Source organism: Ruditapes philippinarum, unplaced genomic scaffold, assembly GCF_026571515.1.
Source record: "Ruditapes philippinarum isolate M1 unplaced genomic scaffold, ASM2657151v2 ctg66_1_1_1_1, whole genome shotgun sequence".
NCBI classification, from domain to species: domain Eukaryota; kingdom Metazoa; phylum Mollusca; class Bivalvia; order Venerida; family Veneridae; genus Ruditapes; species Ruditapes philippinarum.
Window position 1 is genome coordinate 20271 of NW_026861363.1, and position 19320 is coordinate 39590.

The 19320-nt window shown below is 34.0% G+C and overlaps 1 protein-coding gene across 1 annotated transcript in view; it reads left to right on the forward strand.

Moving 5' to 3' along the window:
* The window catches only part of LOC132715397 (5-oxoprolinase-like), a gene marked incomplete at its 5' end in the record, with an annotated part of 254579 nt that overhangs the window by 19063 nt on the left and 216196 nt on the right, over positions 1–19320 (forward strand). Inside the window, 2 exons of the mRNA XM_060698394.1 lie at positions 2636–2764; positions 11462–11574. Of these exons, the coding sequence (XP_060554377.1) occupies positions 2636–2764; positions 11462–11574 (242 nt within the window). The remainder of the gene's footprint in view (positions 1–2635; positions 2765–11461; positions 11575–19320) is intronic.

The following is a 19320-nucleotide window of genomic DNA, read 5'->3' on the forward strand; positions in this document are numbered from 1 at the left end:
TCAGAGTTATTGCCCTTGACTTAGTAAAATTGTGCAATTTTCAACTTGTGTCGCAAGTTACTCAAAAAGGATTTGACATAGTCATTAAACCTTATGGGCAGGTTGCTCAACATATTTAGATTTGCACCTGGGGTTTCGCTTGTGGATTTATCAAGTATTTGTAGAGTTATTTCCCTTGACTTAGTAAAAAGATTGACAGAACAGTGGCGCGGTGGGGGCACCCGTGTCCTATGGACACATTTCTAGTTTGGGACAATTTTATGCATTCATTATAATAAAGCAGTGATTTACTTGATAAAACATCTAAATAACAAGCCTTTGTACGTTTTCTGTCAATTTTATGTATTCATAGGTATTTAGTATTATTATACCCAATAAAACACCCTTGTCACATTACTTTCCAAATAGACAAGCCAATACTGTATAATTAGACTCTCTCTAAGGCCTATAACATGAATTTATAAAAAAAAATTAGCCCTTTTGTGAACTTAGAAAATTTAACATTATCAAGGCTCATTAAGTATAAAGCACTTAGAATAGTCAAGCGTGCTGTCCTACCGACAGCTCTTGTTCATGTTTGACATCGCGTTGTATGTCCACCTTACTGTTAGTATTGTTGTTAAAATTTTAGCATAGTAAATGTAATAGTAAAAGGCAAACTACAATGCGATTTCAAACATGAAAATTTAAAGAAATGAATCCACGTTGTCGTATTTTTCAAGAACTTGATAATATAGGAAAATATTTGAACTGTCGATAATTACATTAACATTTATTGTTTTATGATACACTGATGTCCACAGATCTTGTCAGTTGCAAGATTAATAATCTTCCCTATATTACACTGATTTAGTAACTTATAATCTGCAGCATTAGCGCCGACTAAGTAAATTTCAGCCTTTATATGTCATAAAGCGATGAACATTATTACCTCGAGAAAATAATGTCATATGCTAGCAAATGAATATCCACTTACTGAAGTTACAGCTGTAATATGCAAATGGCGTTATGTCTTGAAAAGGGAGTGAATTATGCGCTGCTAAACTTAAGATACATATGGTATTGTATGCATGTAACTGACAGACACAACAGATCAAGCACACATGCATGAATATAGAAAAATGAATTTCTTCATGTTAATTGCTCTATTTATAGTGCAATTTGGTTGTACTGAATCATCACATTTTGTATTGTAACTACGTGTTACTTAAAAGCTTTTTCGATGCACATATCGTATATCGTATTAATTAATATCTTTTCTATCTTGAGAAAATATTAGAAATGATAGTTTAACGTCTAAATTCCGACTAAAAGGGCGCAAAGAATAGAGGAATTGATAAAAGATTGACCTTGACTTTCTGTCAGAATGTTAGCCACTTTCATGGTATTTCTGCCATTGACCGCAGCATTTAAAATAAGTATCTGCCTGAAACGGCAGCATTTTTTCTTCGACCGAACCATATTGAACGTCTTTAAAAATTTCAAAAAAGACTCACAGGGTAGATATTTGGCCTGCGTGACCCCAATGCTGAATGGATGAACGTCTATATTAATAACACAAAATCCTGCCATTTAGTTAAAACTTGAGATATTTTGAACAAAAAACAGACATTTTCACGGATTTTTCCGAAGCTGTCACTTTTAACCTGCTCAAAATAGTCTAAAAACAGGAAAAAAACGAGTCCAAAATTACCTAATAGTATCTCCAGTCAATGAACAATAGTTTCATAGCAATAGAATGGGCCGTATTTGTGTAATATAATAATACCAACCAAATTTATAACCTACCTGTACCGAGCGGTAAATTTCAGCTATCTGCCATCACTGCAGTGATCTGCCATCACTAGCGCCGGTAATGTGTGAGACATAAGATTGACAAATCGGTGGAGTGTGGGGGCACCCGTGTCCTATGGACACATTTCTAGTTTTAGGATATATTTAGTATTTTTAGAGTTATTGCCCTTGAATTAGTAAAAATTTCCAATTTTCAACTTGCGTCGCACGTAACTAAAAAAGTATTTGACCTAGAGTCATGAAACCTTACAAGAGTGTTGCTTAGTATGTGAAGTTGTGCACCTTGGTATTTTTGTATGGATATTTTTAGTATTTTTCAAGTTATTGCCCTTGACTTAGTAAAAACTAACAAATGTTATAACCTGTAGGCCTGAAACTTTACAAGAATGTTGGTCAGCATGTGTACTTATGCACCTAGGGGTTTTCTTGTGGATTTATCCAGTATTTGTTGTATTTGCCCTTTACTTAATAAAAGATTTTTAGTTTTCAACTTTGGCACATGTACCCAAAAAAAAAATTTGACCTAGAGACATTGGATTGACAAATTGGTGGAGTGTGGGGGCACCCGTGTCCTATGTTTGAAAAAGTTAAAAAAAGTAGAGTGTTGCCCGTGGCTCTCGTTAAGTCTTCATACTTGGACACAATTATCCTTTAAGTAGACAAGAATTATATTGACCATTACTCATAATGACCTTGACCTTTAAGGTCACTAATATGTTTCAAGGATGTTAAAATTTTTTTTTTTAGTTTATCAGCCATCATAGTAAGGATAGCATGCCTGTGTATATACTGTTGGGAAAGATCAGTTGGTTCTAATATATTAATAGCTTAGCATTTGTAGGTAAATGAATTCATGCAGACACAAAGTAGCAGTTCAAATGACCAGATGATGTCATTAGAAGAGGTTGCTATGGGATTTATAAAGGTTGCAAATGAGACGATGTGTCGACCAATAAGAGCTCTTACACAGGTAATGACATGGTATTTATTTATATAGATGTATTGAATTATTACAAATGAAATTGTTGGCAACATGTTAAGTCATATGAGGATTCTAGCTCTATTTTTCAAAGTAAAAAGGTGGAGATGACCTGGTTAACGTTTTTGGTTAAGTTTTAGTTGATGGTCATAAATGTCAATACTAATGAAGCTATAATATTGAAACTTAAATATGTGCTCTTGAAAGGTTCTACATGTCTTACCAGTTTTCAGGTCAAATGTTAAGGTCAGTGTGACCTGTAACTGTTAAAAGGTAATGGTCCATTTTCTCTGAAAGCTAACAAAAGCTATTCACTCAAACTTGGTATACCTGTTGATTATACTCCCTAAAAAATTTGGCTGATATTATGCATCTTGCAGTATATCTGTACTATAGAAATAGATAAGGGTCCATTAAACTGTAAACATGATAGAAGGGGAACAGTAAAGTTCATTGTTAACAGTAGAATTATGGGCCAATAAAAGAAAAAGATTCTTAATGAATGTCTTCATACTTAGATAAATATTATCAGTCAATTTCGGTCATCAGATATAAGAATATAACAATTTTTTATTAAAGTTGAGTCTGAAAGATACATACCAACAAGTTTATATGGTTATATTGAAATTAGACCATTCAATTTTTTTCTTTGGCTGATCATGAACAAAGTTATTTAGGTACTAAAATTTGATATGGGCATATCCAATAATAGATTTGTCTATGAAGAAGACAGGAAACTTTTGCAGAATTTGCAATATCTATCAGTGTTTTCCTAGACAACTTTATCTAAAGGAAATCTCAAAAGAGGTGTCCTTATAAATAGTGATGAGACTTACACAGCATCATCTGAGGAAGTGGATAAAGTGCAGGTCAAAACTCAAATGGACTCATTCTGTTTCAAGACTAGATCTGAAATAGTTTTACATTGGTTTTCAAAATATGCTTTCTTTTTATCAGTCCTAGAACTACTTATATATTTATTTTTCAAATTAAATTTCTGAGAAAAAATTTACTTACATTAAAGAAATTGAAACTTGGATTGATTAAACAACAAATATTGCTATCATCATCTATCAAAATAATTTAAACATTGATCAACATGGATTAATTGTAGTTGTATTAAAATATTTCCTCATAAGATGTTATTTCAAGAATATGGGAAACACAATGGCAATCAAATTTGAAAAAAGTATTAACAGAAAGTCTAAATTGAATTGCTTGTTATAAGTATTCCAGATATTGCTTTGAGACCAGTGATCTGTTTGTACTTTTCAGATATTAAGCTATATTAAATAGATATTAAAGGGAGACACAGGCAAAATTTTCATTTCTTCGTTTTGATTTTTTCATTCATCCTTCTGTAAATGTCATCAAAATAAATACACTAGGCAGTAATAGGAACAAAACTTTTCTCTTTATAAAGAATAGAATGCTGGTTTCCTAACTTGACCCGCGTGGGTCAGGTTAGAGCGTTAAGATATCACATAAGTCCCACAGTGAACTATGGAAACGTTAAAGATCATGCCAAAATGAATGCCTTAAACTTGTTTCAATCATACAATATCCACAATATCTGTTATTGTAACTTCCAGGGTTTGTTCAAGTCACATGGCTTGATTTAAAACTATTCGGTGATTCTGTCGGCGTCTAAATTTCGTTCAATACATCTAGATATATTTAGGCTTCAAACCCAAAATAAATAGAATTTATACAGCATTTCATGCTGGGACTTTAGAAAATGTCATTTTAGCGTGATTTGAGTACATTAAATCATTTTGATTTTTTTGTCATTTATTTGCCTGCGTATCCCTTTAAAAGATATTTAAAAAATATGATTATAAGCTCAACTTTTTTTTTGAAAGAAAAAAATAAAGAGGTATTGTTTCAGTCATGGCAGTGTTCCTGATAACTTTGTTATTAATGTATGGATTGACTTCATATTAAGACATAAAAAGTCCTTTATCAAACTCAAATTGACCTTGTATCATTTATGATCTTTGGTTAAATTATTGAATTCCACTAATTTTTGCTATAATTGATTCTAACTTGATGATTAATAAATGGATTATCCTAATACTTGAACAAATGACCTTTTGGATAAGACCTTCTCAAAAGTTGAACTGACTTTGACTTTTAAATGACTTTGACCAACAAGGTCAATTGATTGCATTTTGGTTAAATTGTCATAATATTGTTATTTATGTACGAATTTGATTTATACTTGGACAAAACAAGACTTGCTACCAAACAAAGGTATTGAATGATTTAGATGTGACTGACTTTTATTTGACCTTTACTGTCAAGGTCAAATTAAATAAATAAAAAATCTTTTGTTTTTAGCTCACCTGTCACAAAGTGACAGGATGAGCTTTTGTGATCGCTTTTCGTCCGGCGTCCGTCCGTCATCCGTCCCGCGTCCGTCCGTAAACTTTTACTTTAAATGACATCTCCTCATAAACCACTAAGCCAATTTCATCCAAACTTCACAGGATTGTTCCTTTGGTGGTCACCTTTAAAAATTGTTCAAAGAATTTAATTCCATGCAGAACTCTGGTTGCCATGGCAACCGAAAGAAAAAACTTTAAATATCTTCTTTTAAAAAACCATAAGAGCTAGAGCTTAGATATTTAGCATGAATCATGTTCTAATAAGTGTCTACCAAGTTTGTTCAAATAAAAGCCCTGGGGTCAAAATTGGCCCCGCCCCGGGGGGTCATTGATTTTCCTTATATGTGTATAGCAAAAACTTAAAAAATCTTCTTTGAAAAAAACCAAATAGCTAGAGTTAAGATGTTTAGCATGAAACATCTTTTAGTGAGTGTCTACAAAGTTTGTTCAAATAAAAGACCTGGGGTCAAAATTGGCCCCGCCCCGGGGATCATTGATTTTCTTTATATGTGTATAGCAAAAACTTAAAATCTTCTTTGAAAAAACCCAAATAGCTAGAGTTTAGATATTAAACATGAAACATCTTCTAGTAAGTGTCTACAAATTTTGTTCAAATAAAAGCCCTGGGTTCAAAACTGGCCCGGCCCCAGGGGTGTCATTGTTTTTAACTATATGTGTATAGTAAAAACTTAAAAAAATCTTCTTTTAAAAAGCCCAATGAGCTAGAGCTTAGATGTTTAGCATGAAACATCTTCTTATGGGTGTCTACCAAGTTTGTGCAAATAAAAGCCCTTGGGTTAAATTGGCCCTGCAACGTTGGGGGGTTGGGGGGGCCTATATACAGGTGAGCGACCTCAGGGCCATCATGGCCCTCTTGTTTCTTCTTCCCCTTTAAAAATAATATTATGTGAATAAAGCCCTGACTGTTCTGTCAACCTACACATTGCGATATCTGACCAGGCTGTAATTAGGTAATTTTATAACACAATCCCTAAAACTGGTAATGAACTGTTCCAGAATCAAATCTGGGCAAGTCTATTACACAGCAGGGGAAGGGTTCATCTGTTTCACTGAGATGTTTGATATTTATTTAGTTTGCTGTGATATTATTTAATAAGCTTCTGGTTGTATGAGATAACTTTACTGCTGCAGATTTTATAAAGATTGTTCAAACTAATGTTGTACTGATCACTGGGGTCGGAACACAAAAGGCTGGGATTTTTCTGGTAACTTGTTATATTTTCACTCATATTTATGACAGAGTTTCTTGAAAAACATCTGTATGATGGTTCCAGGAATTGTGTAACAGGTATCAGAATATCTCTATGTTATGTGTAAATGGCCTTACCTTGTGCTTATTGATGTTCTGTTTTTGCATTGTTACCTTTTTTGTCAATTTTGTATATTTTTGTTACATATCTTTTTACAATTTTTGTTACTTTTTTGGTTTAAATTCTGTTTATTTTGTTTGTGTTTTTTGCAACAACTTATTCAGTAAATTGTTGCTTTTTCTGAAAGCATCTTTAGTTATCATTTATGTGATAACATTTGTACATTTTACAGTCATATTTCATACAATGATACAGTTTGCATTTTTAAGTTTTCTAGAAATCTCAACTGTTTTTAGCTCACCTGTCACAAAGTGACAGGGTGAGCTTTTGTGATCGCTTTTCGTCCGGCGTCCGTCCGGCGTCCGTCCATCCATAAACTTTTACTTTAAATGACATCTCCTCATAAACCACTAAGCCAATTTCATCCAAACTTCACAGGAATGTTCCTTTGGTGGTCCCCTTTAAAAATTGTTCAAAGAATTTAATTCCATGCAGAACTCTGGTTGCCATGGCAACCAAAAGAAAAAACTTTAAATATCATCTTTTAAAAAAACCCTAAGAGCTAGAGCTTAGATATTTGGCATGAAATATCTTCTAATGAGTGTCTACCAAGTTTGTTCAAATAAAAGCCCTGGGGTCAAAATTGGCTCCGCCCCAGGGGGTCTTTGATTTTCCCTATATGCATATAGTAAAAACTTAAAAAATCTTCTTTTAAAGAACCCAAAGAGCTAGAGCTAAGATATCTAGCATGAAACATCTTCTAATGAGTGTCTACCAAGTTTGTTCAAATAAAAGCCCTGGGGTCAAAATTGGCCCCGCCCCAGGGGGTCTTTGATTTGCCCTATATGCATATAGTAAAAACTTAAAAATCTTCTTTGAAAAAACCCAATGAGCTCAGTGCTTAGATGTTTAGCATGAAACATCTACTTATGGGTGTCTACCAAGTTTGTTCAAATAAAAGCCCTTGGACTAAAATTGGCCCCGCCAGGGGGTGGGGGGAGGCCTATATACAGGTGAGCGACCTCAGGGCCATCATGGCCCTCTTGTTTAACTCACCTTAGCACATTGTTCATCGTGAAAAATTATTGAAATTTTCATTTTTATGCCCCCGCCATAAAATGGCCGGGCATATAGAGTTACCCTGTTTTGTCATTCCGTCCTTCCGTCATTCTGTCATCATCAGTTTCCGTTCATTATCTTGGTAACGGTTGCACACATTCAACTCAAATTTGACATATGGATATGTCATGAGAAAATACAGGTCAAGTTCGAATTTGGTTATGGTTTGATGATTTTTGGCGGAGTTATGCCCCTTTTATTTTGAATGTAATATGAAATTTTCAGTTTCCGTTCATTATCTCCCCAACAGTACAACACATTCAACTCAAATTTGATATATAGATATGTCAATGGAATGTGCAGGTCAAGTTTGAATTTGGTTATGGTTCAATGATTTTTGGCAGAGTTATGCCCCTTTCACTTCGAAAATAATATGAAATTTTCAGTTTCTGTTCATTATCTCCCCAATAGTGTTACATATTCAACTCAAATTTGAATCTGTCAACGGAATGTGCAGGTCAAGTTGGAATTTGGTCATGGTTCGATGATTTTTGGCAGAGTTATGTCCCTTTCACTTTGAAAATAATATCAAATTTTCAGTCTCTATTCATTATCTCCTCTAGGGTATTACACATTCAACTCAAATTTGACATATGGATATGTCAAAAAAAAGTGCAGGTCAAGTTTGAATTTTGTCATGATTCAATGATTTTTGGCAGAGTTATGCACTTTTAACCTTGAAAGAAAGGAAATTTTCAGTTCCCATTCATTATGATAAGACTCCCCAACATGTTCAATTCAAATTAAAGATATGGATATGTCATAAGAATGCATTGGTCAATTTCGAATTTGGTCATGGTTTAATGATAGCTAACAGAGTTTTCCCTTTTGAACTTTGAAAGAAAATCAGAAATTTAAAGTTTCCGTTCATTATCTCCCCAATGGTTGTACACATTAACTCAAATTTGACATATACATACATCTTAGGAATAAGCTGTTCAAGTTTGAATTTGGTCGTGGTTCAATGATTTTGGACAAACTTATCTTTCTTGAATGTTGGAAAAATTTTGAATTTTCAGTTTCAGCACTCATATTTTGGTGGAAATGTATGTGGCCATTATTTTGGCTACAAATATGCAATATGCAATTTACAAAAGGTTAAGACTGAATAATTTCATAAAAAATGGTTTGTGTTAACATTGAATAGTTTTAAGGGCTTTGAACTTAAAATGAAAAAAATAATTTGTGCAAACAAATTTGGAACTAAATATTATAACATCTGAAATTTTGGCTGCATTCAGGGGCATCCGTAGCATGATGACACATTTCTAGTTTTGGCTGTAACTTTGCTATTATTGAATGGATTGACTGTATATAACAGAACATTCTTAAGAACAAAACCTTCATGTATATCAAACTTAAATCTACCTTGGCTCTTTAATGACCTTGACCTTGAAGGTTAAATTATTGAATTTTCACTTGATTTGTGCATTAATTGACCAGATATACATGTATATATTGGTGTATAATTTTATATCTCCATATGAATTTTCATTTAACTACCACTTTTACCTCTCAAGTATTTATGTTTTTAGAGAATGCCACCTCGTAATGTCGCAAGTGTTAACAATCAAAACACAAGATATAAATGTGTGAAAAACTCTTTTTCCCAAACCGTTTTAGCATATACAAATGAAGTATACGCGTGACGTGTATTATCCAATAATATCGATAAAACAATGCAACGCTCCGCCCCTACTGAGATGGTGTAAACGCTTCGCTGTTGAACTTGATAAGCAATCAAATTAATCATTACAATTAGATGTAGTTGGTTTATTAGTCCCCTACTGGTTTAAGCGAAGGGGACTTTAGGTTTACCCTTCGTCCGTCTGTCTGTCTGTCCCTCAGTCAGTCCTTCCGTCCGCAAAATTGGATCCCGTGATAACACAAAAAGTATGAAAAAAAAGTCTAAAAATATTTTTATGAAACTTGATATATAGATAGATGGCAGTCTGGAGATTATGCACGTCTTTTTCTTTTCTTCCTATGTTGAAAACTTTGGTTGCTATGGCAAAAAATATAGACTGAAAATATGGCAAATTTAACACATAAACTGGATCCTGCCATAACACAAAAAGTACTGAAAATATTTCTATGAAACTTGATATATGGATAGATGGCAGTCTGGAGATTATGCACTTATTTTTCTTTTCTTACTATGTTGAAAAATTTAGTTGTTACGGCAACAAATAGGCTTAATATATGGCAAATATAACAATATTTGTCATTACTCAAAAAGTAGTGAAAACATTTTCATGAAACTAAAAATATATGTTTCTAATCATCAACCTCAGCATATGTGGCTAGGTTTACAACTCTAGGACAAAATAAAATCAGAATTACAAATATTTGAAAATGATGAATACAACACACCAGAATATAAATATTATTGCATCAAAGTACAGTACATATAGATCTGTAATCATGTCCGGCCCATGACTTTGTTATTTGAAGTCGGATTTTACAACTATTTCACAAAAATGATCCCCATATTGATACGACATGTTGTGAGCAACATTAGGGTCACTACCTTGAAGGTCAAGGTCACAGCATGACCTTGCAGCAAAATCGTGTCCGGCCCATAACTTTGTTATTTGAAGTCTGATTTTACAACTATTTCATAGAAATGATCACCGTGCTGAGACGACTTATCACATGCAACATTTGGGTGTTTTTTACACTTTGAACTTTGTCTGTGACATAACTCTGACACTTCAAGAGGTATACCTTCCTGTGTTCAAAACCTATTCAGAGAGCATCACCTGGTTCAATCGGCTCTTGTTCTTCTTTAATTCCATTAGGTCAGAACTTGAAATATTATCTGACAAAATTTACCTTTTTCTAAGCATTACCTTTAGCTTTTTGGCGTTTACGATTTTCTGTATTAAAACAGGTTGTGAAGTAGTTTCTTGACTACACTCACTTTACTTTTTAAAGGATTTCCCTTTACCCTTCACTTGAGGTGCATCTGGAGCATCATGTGAACTTATTGTAATATTTGCACCAATAGGGGGATAGTAAGAGATGGAGAAATATTTTCACCATCTTCATCGGAAAAACCCGAAAAGGAAGATTGGTCATCATCATGAAAGAGACTAATGGCCGCCTCATCCATAATAAAAGCACGGTAACACGGTAATGCCACAAAAATAAACAAGAAAAAACTTGTAAAAGACGTCAAATTCACCTTAGAAACAAGACAAAATGTTTCTTACCGTAACACAATTTGATACACCACATAAAAAAAGTAGAGACCCTCGTAACACAAGGTAAAATTTTTCTAGTAAGGCTTCCAAAAAAAAGTTGAAAAAATATGCAAAAAATTACTGTAACATGGTTACACGATAAAAATGAAAAAATATAAATATCAAAGCCGTAACACAGCGTTATAAACAATTTCTAAGAAAATACATTATCTGCTAGTTTAAACAGGATATCTAGCAAAAGTTACAAAACAATCACCATGCCTATCACGGATTGCTGCCTGAACAAGCACTAGAATAACTTTGATCTGATAGTGTGGATATTTGCAAATCATCCGGAACATATAAGTGACATAATTTCTGTTTTTTAAAATGTGCTTGATTAAGTGAGTGTTAGAATAACATGCTATTGTATATGTGAAGCCAGAGGCTTTATGAAAAATAATGTCATAACGGAAGTATAATTAAGTATGAAACTTGATATTTTGTAAATGATGCTATGTAATATAGAACAATTATTTTATAGATTAATTATGTGGATTGTCATGTTAAAAATAAACTGTCTATAAAATTTGTCACAAACTTTTTGGAGAGTCCTTGTACATAATTATTACCTTAATTTCTTACCATAGTGATATTGTGTTTTAGGCTAAAGGCCATGATACATCAAGGCATATATTAGCGTGTTTTGGAGGAGCTGGTGGTCAACATGCATGTGCAATAGCTAGAAGTCTAGGCATGACACAAGTCTTTGTACATAGGTATACAATCACCATTTTATCTTTTTATACACCGGAAAAAAGTTTGGTGAATATTATTATGAACATTGCAGTTTGTCAATCTGTTAGCGATTTCGTGTCTACTCTGTATTTTTTTAACCAATGCATGAAAATTGAAACTACTTGGCAGCAATAATGTTAACAAAATGAGCAATTTTTTGCAGAACTCAGTTTTGATCTTGCTTTGGTCAAGGTCAAGTTCACACAAAGTTATTATGTATGAATTTCAAAATTTTGTGCCTGCTGTGTATCTTACAGCCGATATAAAAAAATTAAATCTTTTTGGTAGAAATCTTACTTATAATAAGGCATTATGCTGAATGTAGGTTATGGCTTTATCAGCCTAAATTGGGGGTCACTTGATTTATTGTTTTCGCTGCTACTTCTCCTCTGTCTGTCTGTTCCGCACTACTGAATATGGAAAGAGGGCCATCTAACTGTAAGCAGAATAAAAGAAAACAATAGAGATCATTCAAAAATGGCAGGGGCACCCTCTATTAAAGAAAAGAATATATCAATAAAAATGACCCTTTATCATCTTAACATTAGACACATCTGCACTTTGTCATTCATTTGAAATGCTGAAATATAACCTTGACCCCCAAATTCACTAGACTCTACTGCATTATGGCAAAGTCCAATTGTCTAGAAACAAAAAAACAATATACTTCTGTTGTATTAATGAGGTGGCATAGCATTTTTAGTTCACCTGAGTAAATATATTGCTTTCCGTTTTTGTCTATCGTTGTGTGTTGTGCATTGTTTCTTCTCTGGAACCACTGAGCCAATTTCAATAAATCGTCTGCTCTACTCCTGAGCATCAAGCAGTCAAACTGTTAGCATGATTGTAATAAGCATTATTAAGCCCTCTTCCAAAATTGTGAAATTCGTGGCCTGAGGGTAATGGGTTCAGCTGCTAGGGTGGGGCTCTGTTGAATATATAGTGAAAGTACATTGTTTCTTAAAACTTTGGAACTTAGTTATGAAGAGAGAGGTTTTTTTTTTTCCAAAATTGTAAAATAATTATGGCCCCAGGATCAGGGCTTTAATGCTTAAATGATTATGTAGTGCAAATCATTAATTCTTCAACATTTTAAGCTTCATCTTTGTTACCACTAAACCAATTTCAGTCAATTTTTGCATTTATGAGTGAAAGGAACAAAAAGTGTGAAATTCATGGCTCCTACCCGCCTTTTAATAAGGGCCAGAGGGGTGGGGCTTAAACCATAAAAATTAATGCAGTCTTAAAATATCTTCTTTACTATTTGGCATCAAGCAGTCAAACTGTTGGCATGATTGTTATAAGCATTGAGCCCTCTTTCAAAATTGTAAAATTCATGGTCCCAGGGTCAAGGATTCTGGTGCTGGGATGGGGGTTGGGGGGGGTGGGGGTGGCTCTGTTGAATATGTAGTGAAAGTACATAATTTCTTTAGAAAATCTTCTCTTCTGCTCCTGGGTATTTCCTGTCCCTAGTTTGCCACTTCAATGCCACCCGTTTCAATGGTGGAGTATTTAGACAATTTTCCACCAATAATGCCACCAAAACACCACCCAAATCATGAAAATGGTGAAACATTTTGAGCAGGACTGATGGTAGAAAATTTTCCAGTAAATTCCACCTTTTTTTAAATAAATGCCACCAATGAGTGGAAAGTTGGTGGAGTATTTAGACAATCTTTCACCATTATGCCACCTTAGGGTGGCAAACTCATTTTCCACTTGATGCCACTTGTTTCCACTTATCGCCACCATCAGGGTGGAAAGTTTGTGGAGTATTTAGACGAATTTCCATCATTATGGCACCATTGAGTGGCAAACTCATTTTCCACAAAATGCCACTTATTTCCACCTTTTGCCACCATTAGGGTGGAAAGTTGGTGGAGTATTTAGACACTTTTCAACCATTTTTCCACCACAAAGTGGCAAATTCAGTTTCCAGTAAATGCCACCTATTTTCATCCTTTCAGGGTTCGACACTAACTGTTTTTACAAGGGATCCCATAGGAATCCCTGAGATTTAATTGAGGGATTCCTCCTAAATGTCAGGGATTCCTCAGATCAAAATAGTAAAATATGAAGGCGAAGAATAACAGGGAAGTGCAGCAATCCGATTTCAAATTCTTTTTTTTAAGACCACATATAGGATATATTGCCTTGTTTCAGATGCAGAAAATATAGTTTATAAGCCCTCTGGAAATATTGCTGTTTAAAGTTCTAAAAGTGTTTCAAAGTGTTTACTAGTATATATATAATTGGACCGCTAAGATAAATTTAAACATAGTACATTTTTTACATGCACGGAAACAGAATAACATTAAGCTCACCCACTGATCACATTTAGTTGTTAACACTCTAGCGGTCGCATGTTTGCCTCAATCATCATCAAACTTGGTCAGGATGCTTATCTAGTTGATAGCTCGGATGAGTTCGAACATGGGTCATCTAGGATGAGAAACTAGGTCACAAGAGCTAAAAAAGAAAAACCTTGTTAACACTCTAGAGGTCACATTTTTGCCTATATCATCATCAAACTTGGTCAGAATGTTTGTCTAGGTGATAGCTCAGATGAGTTCGAACATGGATCATTTCGGATGAAAAAGTAGGTCACCGGAGCTAAAAATAGAAAAACCTTGTTAACACTCTAGCGGTCACATTTTTGCATCAATCATCATCAAACTTGATCAAGATGCTTGTCTAGTTGATAGCTCGGATGAGTTCGAACTTGGGTCATCTCGGATGAAAAACTAGGTCACAGGAGCTAAAAATAGAAAAACCTTGTTAACACACCAGTGGTCACAATTTTGACTCAATTGTCATCAAACTTGGTCAGAAAACTTGTCTATGTCATTGCTGGGAATAAATCGAACATGGGTCATCTCGGATGAAAAACTAGGTCACAGGAGCTAAAAATAGAAAAATCTTGTTAACACTCTAGTGGCTACTGTTGTGATCCAAATATTCTGTTAATTGGTCTGAAAGTTTGTTTTGATGATTTTCTAAGTCAAGATCGAACATGGGTCATCTTGGATGAAAAACTAGGTCACACCGCCCAAATATGGAAAAACCTTGTTAACATTCTAGTGGTCACATTTTCGACTCAATTTATAATCATCAAACTTGGTCAGGATGCTTGTCTAGGTAATTGCTTGGATGAGTTCGAAATTGTATGTGAAACTAGGTCACCGGAGCAAAAAATAGAAAAATCTTGTTAACACTCTAGTTGCTACTGTTTTGATCCAAGTATCCTGGAAATTGGTCTGAAAGTTTGTTTTGATGATTTCTAAGTCAAGTTTGAATATGTGTCACCTGGGTAAAAAACTAGCTCGCACTGCTCAAATATGGATAATCCTTGTTATCACTGTAGTGGTCACATTTTTGACTCACATGTCATGAGACTTGGTCAGAATGCTTGTCTAGGTAATTGTTTGGATGAGTTTGATAAGTCAGGTGAGCGATCTAGGGCCATCATGGCCCTCTTGTTTAGTTCACCAGAGCCGAAGGCTCAGGGTGAGCTATTAGTATCAAAGGGGGATACTCCGCCGTCCGGCGTCATGCGTCAGTAATCGTCTTCTTCTCTGAAACTGCTGGGCAGATTTACCTAAAAATTGGTCTGTAGCATCCTTGTGACAGTCACACTTAAATTTGCTCATGTCATTTCAATTGGCCCCTTTTAGGGGTCAACAGAGCTAAAAATAGAAAAACCTTTAAAGATCTTCTTCTACAGAACTAATTGATGGATGATCACCAAACTTTGTTTGTAGCATTCTTGCGTACTCTTTTATCAAGTTTGCTCATATTAATTTGATTGGCCCCTTTTAGACATCTTCTTCTACAGAACTAATTGATGGATAATCACCAAATTTGTCTGTAGCATTCTTATGTAGTCTTCTATCAAGTTTGCTCATATTAATTTGATTGGCCCCTTTTGAGGGCCGCTATAGCTAAAAATAGAAATACCTTTAAATGTCTTCTTCTTCAGAACTAATTGATGGATGATCACCAAACTTTGTCTGTAGCATTCTTGGGTAGTCTTTCATCAAGTTTGCTCATATTAATTTGATTGGCCCCTTTGAGGGGTCTCTAGGGCTAAAAATAGACAAACCTTTAGACATCTCCTTCTACAGAACTAATAGATGGATGATGATCAAACTTTGTAGCATTCTTAGGTAGTCTTTTATCAAGTTTGCTAATATTAAATTGATTGGTCCCTTTTAGGGGGGGGGGGCTTGAAAGCTAAAAATAGAAAAACCTTTGAACATCATTTCCTACTGAAATCACCAAACTTTGTCTGTAGCATTCTTAGGTAGTCTTTTATCAAGTTTGCTCATATTTATTTGATTGGGGCAGCTAAAGCTTATAATAGAAATACCTTTAAACATCTCCTTCTACAGAAGTAATGGATGGATGATCACCAATTTTGTCTGTAGCATTCTTAGGTAGTCTTTCATCAAGTTTGTTCATATTAATTTCATTGGCCCTGTTAAAGCTAAAAAATAAAATGCCCTAGGGTATGGCATTTCTTCAAATTATAGTTTAAAGATATTCTATGCTCAAATCTAATATTAGAAAATATTGACAATGGATACACAGTCTCTTTATAAATATAAAATAAACGTGTTTTGACTTCACACAAAGTAGATAATTATGTTATGTTTTAAACTCTTCAAACTATAGGTTGTCACAGTTATTTTTTTTGTTGCTTTTTTTAATAGAAAAGACTATCTTTACTAAATTGGCCTATAATAGCATATGCAGCTTCCCATACATAGTTTATCCAAATGAGACATTTTCAGTAAGAATTTAAAAGAGTTCAATGGCTTTTGTCATGACCTGTTTATGATGTGTAAATATCTTTCAGCTCTAGAATTTGGACATTATATTGCATCATTGTAAGGTCAGTCGTAGGTCATTAACCAGGAAAAAAATTAGGCCTAAAGAAACATAAAATGTGTTTCTTCTGTACCTTACTAACAAAGATGAGTTTGTATGCTCAATTTTTTTATTGAATTTTGTTAAAAATTGTAATTTTTTCATTTTTTTTCTTTGTTGAATTGGATTTAAACTTGGAGAAAGCACATTTCAATAAATTTTGGGACAGACTGTTGAACCTGAGTTTCATGTGCATAATTGAATTTTGGCATCAGTTGATTTTTTTTGGATATTTTTGAAATCATTGCACATACTGTCTTGTTTTTGATGTACAGAGACTTGAAATTTGGAATGATGTAGAGAAACTTGAAATTTGGACCAGGAATGTAATTTCTGATGGGAATTGAATTAAGATATCAACTGACTACTTTTGATATTATTATTTGATATTGTTTGACATAGTTTGTCGTTTTTTAGGTCAGAGGCATTGTTATAGTCGGGTCGGCTTTGCCGTTGCCGTCCGCAAACTTGTACCTGGATCATAACTTTTTTATTTCTTGGTGTATTGTCTTCATACTTGGCCACAACAACCCTTGGGACAAGACCTTTCAGTAGACCACACTAACCTTGACCTTCATCCATAAATGACCTTGACCTTCAAGGTTAAAAGTCCAAAATTTGCTTGTTCATGCTGTTAATGGCTGTAACTTTGTTATTTTTGAAAGGATTGTCTTCAAACTTGAACATAATAATCTTCAAGGATATCCCTTAAAAATAACCAGATAGATTTTGACCTTCACTTATAAATGACCTTGACTTTGAAGGTCAAATTATTGAAATTTTCATTTTTTTTGGCTATTATTGGCTGTAACTTTGTTATTTTTAAATGGTTTTTCTTCAAACTTAAACATGATAATCTCCAAGGATAGCCCTTTAAAATAACAAGATAGATTTTGACCTTTACTTATAAATGACCTTGACTTTGAATATCAAATTATTGAAATTTTTATTTTTATGCCCCCGGGCATATAGTAATTGAACGGTCTGTCCGTCTGTCCATACGAGGTTAACCTAGAACGGCAAGTTGGATTTTTCTTAAGTTCTACCTGTACCAATGGCTTCTAAGTTTACACACTTACTAATCAATACAAAGTACATGATCTGGGCAAGTTTCATAACTCTGGATTTCATATTTACCAAGTTATTGCCCTTTTCAGCACTTAGAAAATGAATAATGGTTAACCTAAAACAGCAAGTTGGAAATATCTTAAGTTCTATCTATACTAATGGCTTTATAATTTCCACACTTACTTATCATTACAAAGTACATGATATTGCCAAGTTATATAACTGTGTCATCCATATTATCCAGTTAGTTCCCTTTTTTCACTTTGAAAATAAGGCCTTGTCTGGTTAACCTATTTCAGCAAGTTGGATTTATCTTAAATTTCTCCTAATTGCTTAATTTCTTTAATTATATCTTTCATATTTAGTAGGTGGATACCTTTGATGGTCCTCTAATTTTTTGTGGAGTAAGCGGTCTCTAGGGTCAAGGTCAAGGTCACTGGTTTAAAAAATAAATATAAACATTTTTGCTCATACAGCCTTTATTTTTTAGTTGATGTCTTAGTTTAATACAAACATGCCAAGGGAGGTCCTTCTTTAGGTGTAGTAAGGGGTCATTTGGGTCAAGGTCAATGTTACCAATGTCAAGGTCACTAATGTTAAAAATAGATTTTTACAGGTATATTGACCTTATTCTATAGACAGATGTTATTTATAATTGATAAAAACATAAACTTTGATGGAGTTAGTGGTCAGTTGGGCCAAGGTCACCAGATATATTTTATATTTGGTAGGAAGATAACTTGCATGGTATTCATCCTTTTGATTGGGGTAGGGATCAGTGGGTCAAGGTCACTTGTGCTAAAAATAGATTTTTACACTTTTGCCCATACAGCCTTTATATATTGACAGATGTATTTCATATTTGGTAGGAAGATAACTTGCATGGTATTCTTCCTTTGGATGGAATAAGGGGTCAGTTGGGTAAAGGTCACGAGTGCTAAAAATAGATTTTTACACTTTGCCCATACAGCCTTTATTTATTGACAGATGTATTTCCTGTTTTGTAGGAAGATAACTTATATGGTATTCTTCTTTTGGATAGAGTTAGGGGTTAGTTTGGTCAAGGTCACCAGTGCTCAAAATTGATTTTTACACTTTTGCCCATACAGCCTTTATTTAATGACAGATGTATTTCATATTTGGTAGGAAGATAACTTGCATGAAGTTGAATATTTTTCAACTTCACAAGTCAGAGCAATGACTTGGCAACTTATTATTTTCACAATTACAAAATGCCATGACTTTGTCAAGCTATATAACTTGTGTTTACAATTTTTTGGCAATTTTTCTGTCCATAACTGAGTGAATGGGTAAACATTTTTTAGCTTGACTTTTTTTTTTTTTTGAAAAAAAAAGTAGAGGTATTGTTATAGTCAGGTCGGCGTTGCCGTTGCCGTCCGCAAACTTGTACCTGGATCATAACTTTTTTATTTCTTGGTGTATTGTCTTCATACTTGGCCACAACAACCCTTGGGACAAGACCTTTCAGTAGACCACACTAACCTTGACCTTCATCCATAAATGACCTTGACCTTCAAGGTTAAAAGTCCAATTTTTGCTTGTTCATGCTGTTATTGGCTGTAACTTTGTTATTTTGAATGGATTGTCTTCAAACTTGAACATAATAATCTTCAAGGATATCCCTTAAAAATAACCAGCCAGACCTTGACCTTCACTCATAAATGACCTTGACTTTGAAGGTCAAATTATTGAAATTTTCATTTTTTTGG